The sequence below is a fragment of the Ursus maritimus genome, unplaced genomic scaffold (assembly GCF_017311325.1).
Source record: "Ursus maritimus isolate PB19 unplaced genomic scaffold, ASM1731132v1 scaffold_19, whole genome shotgun sequence".
Taxonomy (NCBI): domain Eukaryota; kingdom Metazoa; phylum Chordata; class Mammalia; order Carnivora; family Ursidae; genus Ursus; species Ursus maritimus.
This window is the reverse complement of record NW_024424341.1, coordinates 42,358,932-42,376,081: the sequence shown is the minus strand read 5'-3', so window position 1 is coordinate 42,376,081 and position 17,150 is coordinate 42,358,932. Positions and strand designations below refer to the sequence as shown.

The window sequence follows — 17,150 nt, the reverse complement described above, 5'->3', positions numbered from 1 at the left end:
CCACATATACAAAAAAGTACAAAAACAACAAACACACGTGAAGAACGTTGATGCAAATACATACGTAGTTACAAGAATGTCAGTTTCAGTGTTACTTATAACAAATTGAGGAGGCACATTAACGGCCGGTTTACTGAAGTACTTGCCCACCTATGCGATGCAACACCGTTACAGCACTTACAAAAAATAAAAATAAAACTGGCAGAAAGACACGTCGATCAATGCAAAAGAAGAACCCCAAACAAATAGGCTGTCAAAAGAGGCCTGGTTGACCCTCGAGTTGAACCTCAGCAATTGGAGGTTCCTCACACTCTCCCCTGTCCTTGGAATGTGTGCTGTGCCTACCGTCCCCAGTGGAAGCTATTCCACAGACACAGCCTTGAGAGAATACAGCATTGTTGAGACCATCTGGATGGTATATGTGACTGAACCCAGTTAAGATCTCTATAAATATTCGAGGCTCGGTGGGCAGGTAAGGAGATCTACTCCCCTGGTGGCATCCAAGACAAGCCTCCTATATTAGTTTCGTTGCTTATTAAAACTGCCACCTACCAATCTGGGGTGGACTTACTCCTTGGTTGGTCTCTTCCTGCCCTCTGCGTACAGGGGCCGGTTTCAGATTACACCCAGGAAGCTCCTGAGGATTTTACAAACTGACATTTGCCCAAGCCCAATCGATTTTTGGCAAATAGGCAAAAGCAGGGGCACCTGGGTGGCTCAGTCGGTTAAGCATCTGCCTTTGGCAGGTCAAGATCCTGGAGTCCTGGGATCGAGCCCTGAACCAGCCTTCCTGCTCAGCAGGGAGTCTGCTTCTCCCTCTCTCTCTACCCCTCCCCTTGCTCCTTCTCTCTCCCTCATTCTCTCTCAAATACATAAAATCTTTTAAAAAGAGCCAACCCTTTTTAAAACATTAGATTAATATGCATCTTTCCTTTATACTACCTTAGAACAATAATTTTCTCTTACATTATGAAATGTCCTTTGTAAAAGTTTCAAAAGATTTTTAGTTCTTTCGTTTTTAAACATTAAAATTTCATTAATCTTACATCTTTAAGTCAAGTCTACTGGACTCGCTCCAGCCATGTTTTTGCATCTCTTGGCTCAATCAGAAGATAGATTGATACCTGGAGAGTGTGTGCACAGGAAAAGAATAAATGACTTAGCGAACTTTTCTTTTTTCACCTGCGATTTGGGAAGTCTTTGACAATGCCACAGATCTTCACGTAACCAGGTGCGATGTCCATTTTTCAGGAATGTCTCTCCTCTACAAGGAAGTTACAAACTCATGGGACACAGACATTTCAGCCAACCGAGAATACTGTGGACTGAAGGACAAGAAAGGAAAGTTGGGCTAAAAATAGGACAAAGAGGAACAGGGTTTAGGAGGATTTACCAGTGAGGAAAGTTTAAGCTTATAAATTACCTAATGCCAGAGTTCCTACATGGCCCCTGCAATACTGTTTATTTACAGGACAAAAAAGAAATAAAATTCTGATTCATCAATGACCACCTTTCTAGACTTGGTATGGAGAGGCTTCAAAGCAGTTTACACTCAAACTTGCCTCCCTGAAAGACGTTCAGATGAGGGTATGTTCTTTGACAGATCAATTGCCAAAATGTCAGTAACCTAAGATGGAAAATGAAATGCAACACATAAACTTACTCTGTCGCTACTAAACCCTTGTAAAATCACACAGCCAAAATTAGTTCAAATCAATTTACAACACAGTATTTTGAGGAAGATGTCTAAGAGCTACGGAAACAGATGAAGACCAACCAAGTGAGAACACTCAAACGCTGTTTATTCAGCCCTTGCTGCAACAAGGTTGTCAGAATCCATCACTTGCATTTTGGCAGATTCTCAAAGGCAGGCAGAGGAGTGGTCAAGCCTGATATTTTAAAAAGGTAAGACTTCAGGTGTGCCCTGATTGGGAAGCTGTAGGTGGGCTACCTGGAAGATGCATCCTACTTGATTGGCGAGGGGTACATGTTTGGCCTTCTCTGGTTGGTATTATGCTGCAAACAAGGACAAAAATGAAGGAGTCTGTCCATTATTGATCATGTCCTGGCTCTTTGGTGCCATCGTGACTGGGGTCATCCTTTGGCATCCTGAATTGTTGCTAGATATCATGGTATGATTTCCTACAGGTTTCACTTTTAGATAGGTAGCATCTTGGGCTGGTTATATAGATAACAGGCTGGTTTCCCGCGCTGGTTACGAGAGACTGTGGGTCTGAGTTCTATCGTTGTATGTGGTCTGGCCGTTGTCTGTTTCTATATTCTCTCAGTCCCACCCTGGTCTTCTCTCACTTCTGAGAAGTTGACCAATTTGGGGGAAAACACGAGATTCAAATCTTCACTGCTTAAAGACTGTTCATCTCCACAGCGGTTCTGCAAGACTGGCTTGACCTTTTTATTGCTGTGTCATCACGGTGATCATCTGATAACAGTGCAGTTGCACAGAAGCATTTAAGACTCTGGACAAACAGACCAGCATCATGACCACTGCAACAAAAGCAAGCACAATTAATAGTCCCTTGTCTGTTTCATAGATCCAAGTACAAGAAGTATCAGCAACGGCACAGATTCCACCATGACCAGCCAGCAAGAAATCTAGAACGATGAGACTGTCCATCACTACTGATGTCAATGAGACAAGTGTTTACTACATCTGGGGCAGACGTGGTGTCATTTAAAACTTCTGCCAAGGCTAGTGATAGGTTTATTAGTCTCTTCTATTTGTATGATTCCCACTGATGGGAACACTGCTCACATCATTCACATAAACAATGAGTCAGTAACTCCCTCAGTGTGCTGAATAATACAACAGGCCTCATTTTGGAAAGCACACCTGAGACGGATTTCCAATGTCGGTGATTTATAGAACTAGGGTCCCACATGTATGGACACGTCCTAAGATACCATTCTTAAAGTACATGAGGTGTGAGTCTGAATCCTGTGGGTCCTGGCCACAAAGGTAGTCGTTATCTGTCAAGGGTACATAGACATCTGGGAACAAAGGAATCATTCGTGATATAAGCTCAGAGGGCTTAGTGACTGGGTTACATTTTTGGATCTCTGTTGGTCTCTTCCAGGTAAGTAAGTATTGGGCACATTGCCCTATGAAGATTATTGAAATCGAACCTAGGATCTCCTGAGGTCTGATCAATAGATTGAAATAATCGGTTCTTTTTCTGGGGGACAGGGACACTAGCAATGTCATGCACTGATTGTGTAAGGTCAGTGTCCATGTATGTGCAAGTGGAAGTGCCATCCGCTGTTAATTCCCTATGGTCTCATTTGCTGCAGGATTTTATGGCGGGCTGGTGATGAATGGCATATCCAACGGTAAGTAAGACTGAGGGTAGTGGCTGCTGTTAGGGATAATCTAATAAAGGTGTTAGATCGAGTGTGTTCTGACATAACCTAATCTTATAGTAGGAAGGAAGAAACGAGTAAAAGGGCCATTAGTGGCAATGACAAGGGGTCTGTAGAAAATGAGAAGTGGAACAATTACGGGCGAGCAGATTTAAAAAAACAAAACAGAGATTTGTTAGATGTCTTGCTCTGAGGCATTGAGGGGAAGCGGTCAGCCGTTTGTCCGGAAGGTCTTGGGTCACCTGTCTGCTTTCGATCAGCTTAGAATCCTCAGTTTGAGGTCTTGGATTGGAGGAGCCTTCCAATCGTGTGTAATTCTGGGTTTCTTCGTTAGTTGTGAAACATGAACCAGAATGACCTCCTGGAGTTTCACTGCTCTATTTGTTTCTTACAGCACCTGATAGGTTCCTTCCAATAAGATCCAAGAGCAGTTATTCTCTGAGGTCTATTCCAATAGATGGAATCTACTAGTTGAAGATCATGAAAAAGCTCTTTGAAGCACATTTTCAGAAGGTGGCCTTAATCAGGTGGTGATAAGACTGGATATAGTCAGTCAGTCCCTGGTAATATTTTGCCACATCTGCAAATAGCAGGGCAGGACTAGTATCGGAAGTGAAATCCCTAGACACATGCATGATTCTTCCGGTTGGTAACTCATAGGGGGATAGCTGAGTGAGTGGGCTACATGGCCATAAGGGCTAGAGAGAGTACTTTTGGCCAAGGGAGCGCAAAGGTTTCTAAAAGTTTTGCTGATGTGAACAATGCCAGCGGTCTGTTCAACTTTTCTAGAAGATTGTCAGTGATTAAAAAATAGAGTTTATATGAAGTGTGACATGATCACTTAATGTAGACGTAAACATTGGGATGACCCAGGGTTGGAAACAAAATCAATCAGCTTTTCAGTGACCATAAGAGCCGCAGCTTTTTGGCAAAGAAATGCTTTAACCCACTCTGCAAATGGACATACAATAACTACAACATATTCAAGTCTCATGGAGGGTAGAAGATGGATAAAATCCATTTGAATGTGTTAAGGGGCCCTTGAGGCATGGCCACCACCTATCCAGGGCCCCATGGTGATGTTTGCGTGGTCCAAGCCACACAGTCCCTATTTGTCCCCCACTGGCTTGGGACTGTCCAGTAAGGATCAGACCTTCAAGAAGAGCCAGGTGGGAACCTTACCCACCCCCTCACTTCAACCTCAGCCCCCGCTAGGCCCCTCAGGTATAAAGATCCCAATAATCGCCCTCAGTGGTCTTTTGCCTCCCTCTCCAAAGGCACTGCTGACCCCACTCGCCACCCCTTAGGACAATCATTCACTTTTAAAAGACTCTCCATCTGAGCCCCTTTCCTAGGCCCATAAGCTGGGCCCTCAAATAGCCCCAGAGGAAGGTCTGCTCATGACCTACATTTTACACGGCTGGAAACTGAACCTAGGGGGAGGATGGGCAGAAAGTTCCTATTTGTGACATCCAATGACAGGTGGGGATGGAGGAATCAGTGCCAAGCCCAACCCTCCTTCTGGTCCCAGCTACTCTAAGGATCATCATCTCCTCCTCCCTCTCTCCCTAAGGTGCCCTGTAGATCCTCTCCTTCCCAGATGCTGATGGCCCCCGTAAGACTTTGCAAAGGCCACCATAATACATTACTTTCGACTGGGTTGCTTAAACAACAGAATTGTATTTTGTCAAAAATTTGGAGGCTAGATATGAGATCAGGGAGTCAGCAACACTGATTTCTCCTGAGCCCTCTCTCCTTGGCTTGTAGGTGGGCATTTTCTTCCTCTGTCTTCACATGCTCTTCCCTCTGTGTGTCTGTGTACTAATTTCCTCTTAATAACACTGGTCACACTGGATTAGTGTCCACAGTATCCCCTTTATTGTACCTTTTTAAAAACCCTATTTCCAAATTCAGTGACATTCTGAGGTACTGGAAGTGAGGACTTCAACATATCAATTTGGGAACATACAATTCAGCCCGTAACTAACACATCTTTTCATAGGGAGCTGACAGGGAGGAATTCTCATGAGGATGACCTTATTTAACAGTCCCCAAATCACGGCCCTGTAACTCGGGCCTTGCACTCTAAGGTATTAACACAAGAGAAGCGAAACATATCCATATAAGGAATCAGAAATGCAAGAATCAGATAAATGTCTGTAACAACTGTTTGATAAAGCCCCAAACTGGAAACAACTCAAATATCTGAAACAGATGAGTAAATAAACAAACAGTGGTTTATCCACAGAACGTTACTTTTTTTGACAACATTAAGAGGATGAACTAATTACATAGACCCATTGACAAATCTCAAAATAAATATACCAGATGAGGACAGCCAGGGGGAAAAAAAACCCAAACATTTTATTTTCAGTCGTGTAAAATTACAGAAAATACATATGCATCTATTGTAGAAAAAAGTAAATCGATGTTTGCCTGGAGGGCAGAGAGAAAGAGAATAAGTAAAGGGCATGACTGAATATGGGGTGATGCATATGCACATTGTAATGATTTGTGATGATGGTTTCATGGGTTTTTATGAATGTCAAAACTCATTAAGTGGTACAGTTTAAATATGGACGATTTATTATTTAATAACCATACCGAAAAGGTATTAACAGTTTAATTTTAAAAATTCTGTTTTCAAAAAATAAAGTTTGGCAAACCTATGCTGACCCCACCATATCCGTTGTAGTGCCCTGGGATCAGCAACTTGCCTCAGTGGCAGCAAATACAGGTGAGCAATAAAAGCCATTTCCGGGGCGCCTGGGTGGCACAGTCGTTAAGCGTCTGCCTTCGGCTCAGGGCGTGATCCCGGCGTTCTGGGATCGAGCCCCACATCAGGCTCCTCAGCTGGGAGCCTGCTTCTTCCTCTCCCACTCCCCCTACTTGTGTTCCCTCTCTCACTGGCTGTCTCTGTCAAATAAATAAATAAAATCTTAAAAAAAAAAAAAAAAGCCATTTCCGCCTGAGTCGTTGGGAATGCAGGCTGGGTAAAGCCTGCATTACTGGACTGAGATCTTACTTCTTTCTATCTTTGTTTTCCTTCCTGTGCGGCAATGGCTTTACGTCGAACAATGCAGAGAAGTGACAGGAATCCGTAAAACTGTTAGATTCCTTTTCTTTTAGAGAGAGCGCATGTGAGAGAATATGAACGTTGGGGGGGGGGCGGTGCACAAGGGAAAAGGAGGAAGGATCCCAAGCAGGCTCCGCACTGAGGCTAGATCTGTATTCAGGGCTTGATCTCACAACCCTGAGATCTTGATCTGAGTCAAAACCAAGAGTCAGACGCTTAACCAACTGAACCACCCAGGCGCCCCCGTTAGATTATTTTCTGACAAGGCCCTCAGCTACACAAGATTCACAGTTCAGAAGGATCTGAGAATTTCTGTACTTTCTCATCCTTCACAGCCATACTGACTGGAACAATGGCAGGTGCCCCTTTAAAAGAGGCACATTCCAACCAATTTGTTGCAGTCTCTTGCCCTCGCTCTGTTTTGGTTTTTTTTTTTTAAGATTTTATTTATTTATTTGTCAGAGAGAGAGCACACAAGCAAGGGTTGCAACAGGCAGATGGAGAAGCAGGCTCCCCGCTGAGCAGGGAGCCTGATGCGGGACTCGATCCCAGGATCATGGGACCATGACCTGAGCCGAAGGCAGACGCTTAACTGAGCCTCCCAGGTGTCCCCTCCCTCTCCATTAATCCTCTAATTGTGTACAATTATGATTCCCCCTATAATCTTTCAGCCAGAAAGACACTTTCAGACACTACCACAGAAAATTCTGGATATCAGGGTACACCACTCCTCTGTAGGAACTGGGAACAGATTTCCTACACCAGTGCTGAGCACGATGCAATATCCCCTGCAAACGAGAGAACGATTTCATGTTGTTCCCAGAAGTACCGGAGGTTGTCACAACTGGCCCCTCGTCAGGGTGAGTGCTGACACCACGAAATATCCTGGCATCCAGGCTACAATTTAACCACAAAACCCTACATAATTTCCTTAGAGGCCTTGGGCAACAATGCAAACAGGGACCGAACTAGAGGGAGGACTACCATCCTTCCATCCCCCTGAAGCACACAAACATTGGGGTGCCCACGGCAGCTGTTTCTCCTGCCATTCTGAAAGCACCCCATAAAGTGAATCTAACCCTTAAGATAAAGGTGGCTTACACAATCAGGCCTTTGTTACAGCACAAACCAGAGTAATAGAGGAAGGCTGTTCCTTCGTTGGTGGCTTGGAGGCTGGAAATTCCATCACGAGAGTCACCAGATCAATAATATCCCTAAAATGGTCACTTTTCACATCACCAGCAGAACTCAGATGGAGTCCTCTAGAACACAATGGGGTCATCCATGCCCTAACTAATCAGAGAGAAAAGGATGAGTACTCTGGCTTCTCACATTTACCCAGTGACTGGGAAAACACCAAGGTTTACTTCGCTGAGCACGCCAGAGTGGATAAATGGTACACATGCCGGCACCTGCAGGTGGGAGAGGTGAATGGCTGCTGCTACAGAATCAACAGTAATAAAAATTCACACGGGCCCGAGCTGACACACGCAACACAGCCCCACATACCTGGAATTTATTTTGATGTTTGGATGTATGAGGCTCAATTCAGGCAGACGGCACCCTCAACACAGATCTCGAGTGTTGTTATACTGAACAAGGAAATACATTTGCTACATATCTAAGTTGTTTTTCCCATGTGAATTTTGTCGTAGTCAACGAGGTAAGGCCTTCGGCTAATGCCTTTCTCATTCAAGATATTTATAATGCCCAATCCAGTATGAACTCTCCGGTGTCGAGTGAGGCCAGAGCTTTTACTAAAGGATTTCCCACACTGGTTACACTTATACGGCCTTTCTCCAGTGTGAACTCTCCGATGGTCACTGAAGTTGGAGCTTCGCCTAAAGGACTTCCCACACTCACTGCACTCATATGGCCTTTCTCCTGTGTGAACTCTCTGGTGTTTAAGGAGCGCCGAGCTTTGGCTAAAAGATTTTCCACATTTGCTGCACCGATAAGGCCTTTCTCCAGTGTGAACTCTCAGATGTAGAACGAGGCTACAATTCTGGCTAAAAGATTTCCTACATTCACTGCACTCATAAGGCTTTGATCCTGTGTGGACTTTCTGGTGTTTTAAAAGACTGGAATTATAGGTAAAGGACTTCCCACATTCACTGCACTCATAGGGCCGTTCTCCAGTGTGAACGGTATGGTGTTGCAGGAGCGCAGAGCTTTGATTAAAGGACTTCCCACATTCACTGCACTCATAAGGCTTTTCTCCAGTGTGAATTCTCCGATGTTGAATGAGGTTGGATCTCTGACTGAAGCATTTGCCACATTCTCCACACTCAAATGGCCTTTCTCCAGTGTGAACTTTCCGATGGTTATTGAGGCTGTAGCTTTGGCTGAAAGATTTCCCACATTCACTGCACTCATAAGGCCGTTCTCCAGTGTGCACTCTCCGATGTTGGAAGAGGTTGGAGCTTTGGCTAAAGGATTTGCCACATTCCCCACACTCATAAGGCCTTTCTCCTGTGTGAACTCTCTGGTGTTTAATAAGGCTAGAGTTATGGCTAAAAGATTTCCCACATTCACTGCATATGTAACATCTTCCTCCAGGGCGGACTCTCTGGTGATGAACGAATGTGTGCTTGTGGCTGAAAGCTTCTGTGCTGTCTCCGCAGCGGCGTTGAGTTTCTCCCTTGTGGAAGGCTGCCCCACATTCAGTTCCATTGTTTGACTTCTCTCCTGCGTGTGTGGCCTGTTGCTGGAGGAATCCTGAGCTAGCCAGGAAGTCCTTCCCAATCTCCCCACAGATAAAGGGCTTCCCTGACACTTGCAATCTGCAGCTCTTGACCACTGAAGCTCTGCCTCTGTTGTTTCCAAAGGGCTTATCGCTCAGGTGCTGCTTCTGCTGCTGCTGCAGGTTTTTGCTGAAATAGAATCTTTTCCCATGCGTCCCACCAGTGTGCAGTTTCTCATCAAACTGTGTTTCCTGGTGCTCAGCCGAGTGAAAACTGTCTTTCAAGACCGGACCACACACCTCATAGGGGTTGGCCTTCTGGGGAAAAAGAGCTGTCTCAGGAGTTCTGACATGTGACACTCCTTCTACAGAAACGCTCTGCTCAGAAGGTGCCTCCTCATCCTCTGCTCCATGCCAACAACCTGAAAGCAGGAAATGCTGGTAAAGTGCACGGTGACTTTCTTGGCAGGCAGCTGCTACCCAAGTGTGTATGACAAACCCAGAAACGAGTCCATGAGATTGTTTATAGGATAAGAGGTTTGAGTTCAGGCTGAGGATGAGGCCGCTTAGCCGTACTAGGCCACTAATGATCACAAAATGGGGGTTCAGGGACACTCACGAGGTGAAACAAACACACTGAGAAGAGACAAGGTCTACATATAACTTTCAAAAGGACTTAGTCCGCCATGCAGAACGGTGTGTTCAGACCCAGGAAAATTCAACAGTGAAAGAGATGCTGGTGTTCAAGGACTGTTTAAGAATCTATGTGCACCTCACGACACAACACATAGGAGCCCATAAGGAGAGTGCCCCACACGGAGCAGTGACGAAAATGGTCAAGATGTGGAATCCAGAGAGGTGTAGATTAGCCCTGGGCAGGAAGTAAGAGTACAAGTGATGAATAGCAGTTGACCAGTCACCTGAGTGTGAAGACTGGGGAAATAAAGGCAGGTATGAAGTGTTGGGGCCACTGTCATTACCAACGAAAGACCAGTCATGTGGAATAAGTTTCCGGTATGATGTGTACACAGCCCTGAGGTCATGCCTCCCCCAGGTGTTACTGTTCAGAGCCAGGCTGTGAACCACAACAGACTCTCCACCATAACCCCGGGATGAGCAACTATGTGGCACCTGGATGATGCAAGTAATAAGGGAAAGACAGGAGAGATAAACGGCCAGCACTGGCCAAGAACAGCTCAGCACATGCAGTGCACACAAGAGAAAATTTTATATTTCTTTTATATTCTATTCTAATATAATCTTCTAATAAATTCCAATATATTCTAATATAATATTCTATATCATATTGTTCTTTTATAAAGAAAATTTCCAAGCAAGAACAGACCATGGTCTACATAACAGTGATGGTCAGTGATGGCAACTTCTGGCACAAGAAGGAATGAGGAAATGTCAGCTAGAGGAAGAAAGTGGAACTTGGGATACTCGGGTGCTTTGTAACTGGAAGTCACCTGGCAGGGAGAGGGCAAGCACAGGGGGATCCACTGGGCTGAATGGAATAGTCCTGACCCTGGTTGCTTCCCTGAGAGGCTTAGGACTGGCAGGAGTTGGGGCTGCTCAAGAAGTGGGCAGTGCACATACCTCAGCCCAGCCAACCACACTGCCTCTTCAAGGAAATAGGGAAGGAAGCAGAGACCACGATCCTGACGGGAGGATAGACCCGCCCTTGGGGAGAAAGGTAAAGGGAGAGACTAGCCCAGGGCACAGAGGTGGGTGTGAGGACCTTACCCAGGGAGGTTATAAGCGCCAAGTTCTCCAGCATCACATCCTGGTACAGGTGTCTCTGAGTGTCATCAAGAAGATCCCATTCCTCCCAGGAGAAGGACACGGCAATGTCCTCAAAGGTCACAGTGCCCTGGCAAGACGGAGACAGATGAACCCATAAACAGCCTCTCCCTCAAAGATGACAATCCATCCCCTCCACATCTACCCCCTCACCATCCTCTTCCTAAGCATCCAACACAGAAGAGAAACCAGGCCCTAGCACCACTGGTGCCGCTGTCTCCTCACGGGCCCATTGATCGTGGGCACCAGCCATAGTAAGACAAGGCAGGTGGATAAAAAGCTATCAAACGAGGGTCTGGACAGAGGCATTCACCCATTTCTGCTAAGCAATTCCCTTAGTATGGACAAACCATGCAATTCTCAATCCCGGGGCCCTAGGGCATCCGGCATACTCCCTCTACAAGAACACATCATTCTTTAGATGGCACATCCCCCACATCGCAGACACTGCCACACGCCCATGGCTGCCACCAGCTTACTGCCCTGCATACCTTAGGCATCTCTCTGGCCTTACAATTATATATGACTGTATTTCAATCACCTCTTCACCCCACTGGTGAGGATGGGCTTGTGTGCTAGGGTTACGGGGATGGCCAGATGACAGATGAGATCGACAGCATTTTTCTAACCATACGTATTTACAACCTGGGAGAGGAGGACACCACACACCACACAGGGCCACATGGGGGTGGCACTCTGGGAAAGACTGAACAGCTGGTGGTTGTAAGATCCAGGCTTTGTAATATCAATACAAAGAGGTACCTGTTTCCTCTGGGAAGATACCACTGACTTATCTGAGTAACTCCATGGGCAGGTAGGGAGCTGAAACCAACTACAGAGGGATAAGCACCTGATCCCCTTGATCAAAAACATTCTTTGGTTAGGAGATCTTATTTCTGGGAGCAGAAGTAGCACTCTGGCCATCTGAGGTCCTCATGGTTTCCAGACATCAGTGCCGCACATAATACTGGGTCTTAATTTTAGACCTTGCACCACAACCTGACGACAGCATTCACAGGACGCTTTGCAAATTCAAACAGGATTAAATACTGCCACTGACTTCCCAGGAAGCCCACTAGCCATCACAGCCCCAAATCCTCCTATGAAGCCTTCACTGCTTGGGTCTATTCCTTGCCTCAGATGTGTGGATCTCAGCTACCCATGGCCCTATTCCATGAGTTGCTGCACTTGCTGTCCCCAAGGCAATCACAACCTCCTCGGTCCACCGAACCCTCATTCAAAGCCCACCTCCATTAGTGGTCCACCCCAGGACTTAGTGACTCTCACAAATGACCACATTTGCCCTTGACCTTATCTTCCTGGCTGAATGAAACAGCCCAGGCCCCAACAAAGTCCTCACAAAATCCTGGTGAGTGAAGAGTGGTGAATAAAAACCCGCTCTGGTCTGCGTGACATCTTGCCTCAGTTATCCCTTGGCTCTGTGTCCACCTCGTTCCTGTCCACCCTCGCCTTGGAAGCCTTGGCCGCCTGCCAGACTATCTTGTCCTGGACACACACTCCTTTCAGGGCCATGTACCTGCCTCATTTGTGTTTGTGAAGCCTCAACCACTCACCCAGGTACCCAGGCAAGAGACCCAGTCCACAGTCTCCATCTTCCCTACCTGGCTCCCTAATAGCTTTACAATCATAACCTGACAATTACCCCTCCTAATCGTGAATATCCTGAATCCTCCATCCTGAACCTTCCCCAGATTCCCAGACCTATATGAACTACTTCCCACATCATGCATCCATTCAGTGGTCTCTGAAATATCCCAGACTCTCAATACACCTAAATCAAAACTCCTAACACCCCCCCTCCCCACACTGAATATTACTACTACATTCTTCATCTTAGATAATGGACCTTCCACTCCTACAGCTGCTAAGACCTAAAACACTGGGATCATCTCTGAGTCCTGTATTTCACTCCTTCTCCCTCATCAGAGAATCTAGTTGTCCATTTAAAACATCCAACCAGGACCTAACCACTTTCCCTAAGCCACGACTCTGGTCCATTAACTCTCACCAGGGCTTTGGCAGTAGCTACAGCCTGATCTTCCTTCTCCTTCAGTCTCACAGTCGGTTCTACACTCTGCAGCCAGACGGAGTCTGGTAAGACCTTGTTCAGATCACTTTCTGCCTCTGATTCGCACCTTCCCATCACCTCCAGAAAACACACCCAACTTCTCAGTCATTCCAGTCTTGATTCCTGTCCCCCTGCTCTTTGCTCCCACCTAAAAGGACACATGTGGTTTTCTGAACACTCAGTTCAGTTACGCCTCTAAGCATCTGCATATCCTGGAACCAGTTCCTAATACATTGGTTGCCAAAAAGGGGAACATTTCTATATAGAGCCTGATATAGACTTAGAACCCTTTGCTTAGGAATTCCCCAGGGCTCCCAGACCCAGGCCTGGGGGAATGACACTTAAGAGCCCCAGGACACCATAATCCACAGAATATGTGGGTGGTGGCCTGGGCCATCGAGGGGCTGAGACACCCTCCACTGACCTGTGTAGGTTCCACAGCACCTCTGCCGCAATGGGAAACTGTGCAGAGGAGCAATGGAGAATTAGGTCCATGGCAGGGTTCGTTGGGCTCGTGTTACCCGTCCCCTTCCCTGGCCCTGGAGTCAGGTGACCGCAGCTGGCTCTCTAACCGCTGTGCCTCAATGCTGTGTTCCCTCTTGCCAACTGTGCCACCTGAACTAAGAGCCAACCTCCCAGGGACTCCATGTCCTCTCCATTGCCCTCCGGTCAGCTCTTCCTTTGAACCGCCTTCGGGAAACGTTAAAATCCCAAACGGAGATCGGGTCCCTCCTTTGGCCAAAACTCTCCTTGGAGTCTAGAGTCCTCACCTGAAGGTACCGGACCTCGGTCCGCCATTCCAGGCGTGACTCTGCCTCACGCTCTCTGTCACCTGAGGGCAGAATCCTCCCGTCTCCGGCCCCCTCCAGCCTCTGCCCCAGCCGGCCCCTCAGCCCCGAGCCCGTCCCGCAGCCAGCACGCCGGCGCTCACACACGGGCCCCCGCCCTCCGGCGCCTCCCTGTCCCGGACACCCGGGCCTGGGCCGCAGGGACGCGAGCAGGCGACCCGCCTCGGGCCTTTCGGGTCTGGGTGGGGGGACGACGGGGAGGGCGCGGAGATGAGCGTTTACCTGAGCCTGGTCCCTGGGCGCGGTCGCCGCCATCGGACTCTTTGGGCGGAGCGGACTCCCGGGCCGGTGGTCCCCGTCCCGGCCCCCGGCGCGGGGCAGCCCAGGCGGCGTCGCCAGCCGCGGACCCAAGTGTGTGCGGCGGGAACAGCACCTCCCCTCGCGCCTTCTCGGTTAGTCACCCCAATCCTGAGCCTGAGCTCTGGAACATTAGCGGATGAACGGGCCTGAAAGGCAAAAAGACCGCCAGGGGGATGAGGCCGGAAGTCCCGCCCCGACGTTAGGGGCACACGCAGAAGCGACTCTTTTCTCCATCTTCATTGGTCAGAGATGCAGTCCATCGACGCGCACTCTTCTGGGTAATGTAGTTCACAGACGTACAGGACGAGGATAAGACATTCCCAACGACCTCTGGGAGGAAAGGCCACGCCCCCTTGAGGGCTCTGGAAATTGGGGTTTTCCGTCCCAGGCCAGAGGGACTTCGCTTCTTCTTACAGAATCCGAACCCGGATTTCTGGGAAGTGATGTTTGCAACTGATCACCCAGGTGTTTGGAGACATTATTTCAGACTCCTGGATGCTCAGCGTGGTCTCAAAGCTAAAAACATTTCATATGCTCCAAAAGGCTGCAGATCCAAATGCACATATCATTCTATAGAGTCATTTAGATACAAAATGTGTCCTTGGAAGCAGAACCTAGTAAACGTTATGATCCTACAAGTCCAATACACCCAGAAGCATTAGAGACAGTTTTGTCAGTGTGTGTATGTTTGGTCAGGGACAAGGTAAAAAATACTTCATACAGGGCCATGACAGAGAAGATACAGGATGAATGTGAGGCCACCCTGAAGCAAGAGTTTTTTTTTTAAAGGCACCCATAGAAAACATCTCTCTAATCTGACCATTAATTTTTGTGTCCAATTCATTGAATGATACTTTTATCCATTTAATATCTTAATTCATATCCTCGCACAAACCCAGTTCCTTTTAGGAATCTAACATCCGTCAAAAAAAGAACAATGTAATAAATGTTGTTTTGGAAGGGGACAATGGCTTCAGTGTTCAAAGATGGAGCATGTATGCAAAGGCTGCTCTCCTTTTCCAAGGAATTGGGGTACCTAAAACCATGATATCTCATTGTTTGGAAGTGATTATCATATCTCTTGCAGGGACTGTTCTGCATGGGGAATTAGTATTACCTCAGAACTATAATTGCAAAATGCAAATTACAGAAAGTTATTACTGATCACTACGTAGTGCTTCAAAGGTGGTGGCAGACAGAGCTTCGATGAAACACCAGTGGACGGGGAAAAAAGTTAAGACCTCAGAGAAGATTTAGCAATGATGTCTGAGAACAGGAATATTTATGTTGAACACATGACCAGAATGGTCACTCTGATGGTTTTCTCCAAAATGAACGGTCTTCATTCCTGATAACATTGTGCAGTATCAGGGGCGCCTGGGTGGCACAGCGGTTGAGCGTCTGCCTTCGGCTCAGGGCGTGATCCCGGCGTTATGGGATCGAGCCCCACATCAGGCTCCTCCGCTATGAGCCTGCTTCTTCCTCTCCCACTTCCACTGCTTGTGTTCCCTCTCTCGCTGGCTGTCTCTATCTCTGTCAAATAAATAAATAAATAAAAATCTTAAAAAAAAACCCAAAACATTGTGCAGTATCAGTGGAGGAAAGAAACAATGTAGACAGAGCAGACAGAATTATAAAAATATAGAGAGAAGCTGAGGCTTACTGTACAGTATTATCCTTCTAGAATTGTGTCTGCACTCATGTATGTCATGCTGTCTGGGTCCTGAATTCAGATAAAAGTTGTTGGTTGTAGTAAAAGTAAAGACATGCTTTGTATACAGATCTGCACTGTGCTTTTCTCACTTCACTATATATCTTTGACAACCTAAAGCCACTTCCTCATTTTATATCCATAACTCCTTATATTCACACGTATTAGACCCAAACCTGACTCTTTTTAAAGACTGCTGTGCATTGCCTTGTCCTCCTGTTCCATGGCTGGCCAGCTGGCCCAGCTCTACGAATCTCTCCTATGTGCCCCCAAGATCCTTTGTCCAAGCCCACAGAAAACTCTGGAGATTTCTAGGTTAGTCCCTTGTCCACCTGGCCACTCTCAGGGGTCTCCTGTACTGAGAACTGGGCCAGGTATTAAAGGTATTAAGGCGAGGAGGCTGATGACACTGACACAAGCCTTAGGTTCCAGACCCCTATGATTGGGGTGCTCGCTGGTCTTGGTGTCCTCCTTAGAGTCCCGAAGGCAGAAGCAAGGGCCACATTATACTGGTTGTATCCTGTCCATAAGAGAGTGTAGCTGAACCAAAGGACAGTTCATCTGCCAGATGCACAGCAAGCCAATAAAAGACTGACACCCAGCTTCCAAAGTGAAGAAAAATTGGCTACTTATTGGTGTGGCACCACCCAGGAAAACAGGGAGCTAAAGCTCAAAGCCCTGAACTTCCTGGTGGGAGCAGGGGTCTCCAGAGAAGGTGGATGCTATTGACTGGGAGCCCATGTTAACAGATGTTACTTACTTCTGGTGCCCTTTCATCTGGTCCCACGGAGGTCTGTTCTATCTCACAAGACTTAAAATCTGAAAAATATATTAACTTATGTTCCAAATTTCATTAGGTACATCTGGTGATGATGTGTTTAGGATAGTGCTGGTCAGCTGCTTGTATGTGCCTAAATTAACCACTTATACACGCATAAGCTAACAGGGTTGCATTCCCTCATGTTCCTTTGAATGATAAGCAAGTATTCCTATCTCTTGGGGCTGTGTCTCCATGTTCCATGGCCAGTCCAGCTGTGCATGGGGACAATATAACCTACAGTGTTCCTCCTTTCATCTGAACTAACAAGATGGGTGCTGGCTTCAACGGGTCCCCACGATTGCCTGGCCCACGTGCAGGGGCAATGCCAGGTGCCACAGGTTGGGAGTTAGCCTCTAGAGTGAGAAGTGGGGATTCAGCCTCTGGAAGAGGCACATGGAATTCGGCGGATGGTGTCACCTGTCTGGACCTGACCTCTGCTGGG

General features: G+C 47.0%; 1 protein-coding gene across 1 annotated transcript; it reads right to left on the bottom strand.

The window, feature by feature from the left end:
- Nucleotides 1-2,442: 2,442 nt before the first annotated feature.
- On the bottom strand, nt 2,443-14,344 carry LOC103677242 (zinc finger protein 154-like). Its single transcript, XM_040633784.1, has 4 exons — nt 14,100-14,344; nt 10,879-11,010; nt 7,964-9,314; nt 2,443-2,505 (listed from the first exon to the last, which is right to left on the bottom strand). The coding sequence occupies exons 1-3, from the start codon at nt 14,130-14,132 to the stop codon at nt 8,076-8,078; spliced, it is 1,404 nt and encodes a 467-aa protein (XP_040489718.1). The 5' UTR covers nt 14,133-14,344; the 3' UTR covers nt 2,443-2,505; nt 7,964-8,075.
- Nucleotides 14,345-17,150: the final 2,806 nt, after the last annotated feature.

What these genes read in the sequence shown, in the direction of transcription:
- LOC103677242 (XM_040633784.1), bottom strand. Translation starts at nt 14,132, where the DNA reads ATGGCGGCGACCGCGCCCAGGGACCAGGCTCAG. An exon ending in CGCCCAGGGACCAGGCTCAG is followed by an intron (nt 11,011 to 14,099) that starts GTAAACGCTCAT and finishes CCGTCTTGCCAG; the next exon opens with GGCACTGTGACCTTTGAGGA. An exon ending in TTATAACCTCCCTGGGTAAG is followed by an intron (nt 9,315 to 10,878) that starts GTCCTCACACCC and finishes AAAAACCTGCAG; the next exon opens with CAGCAGCAGAAGCAGCACCT.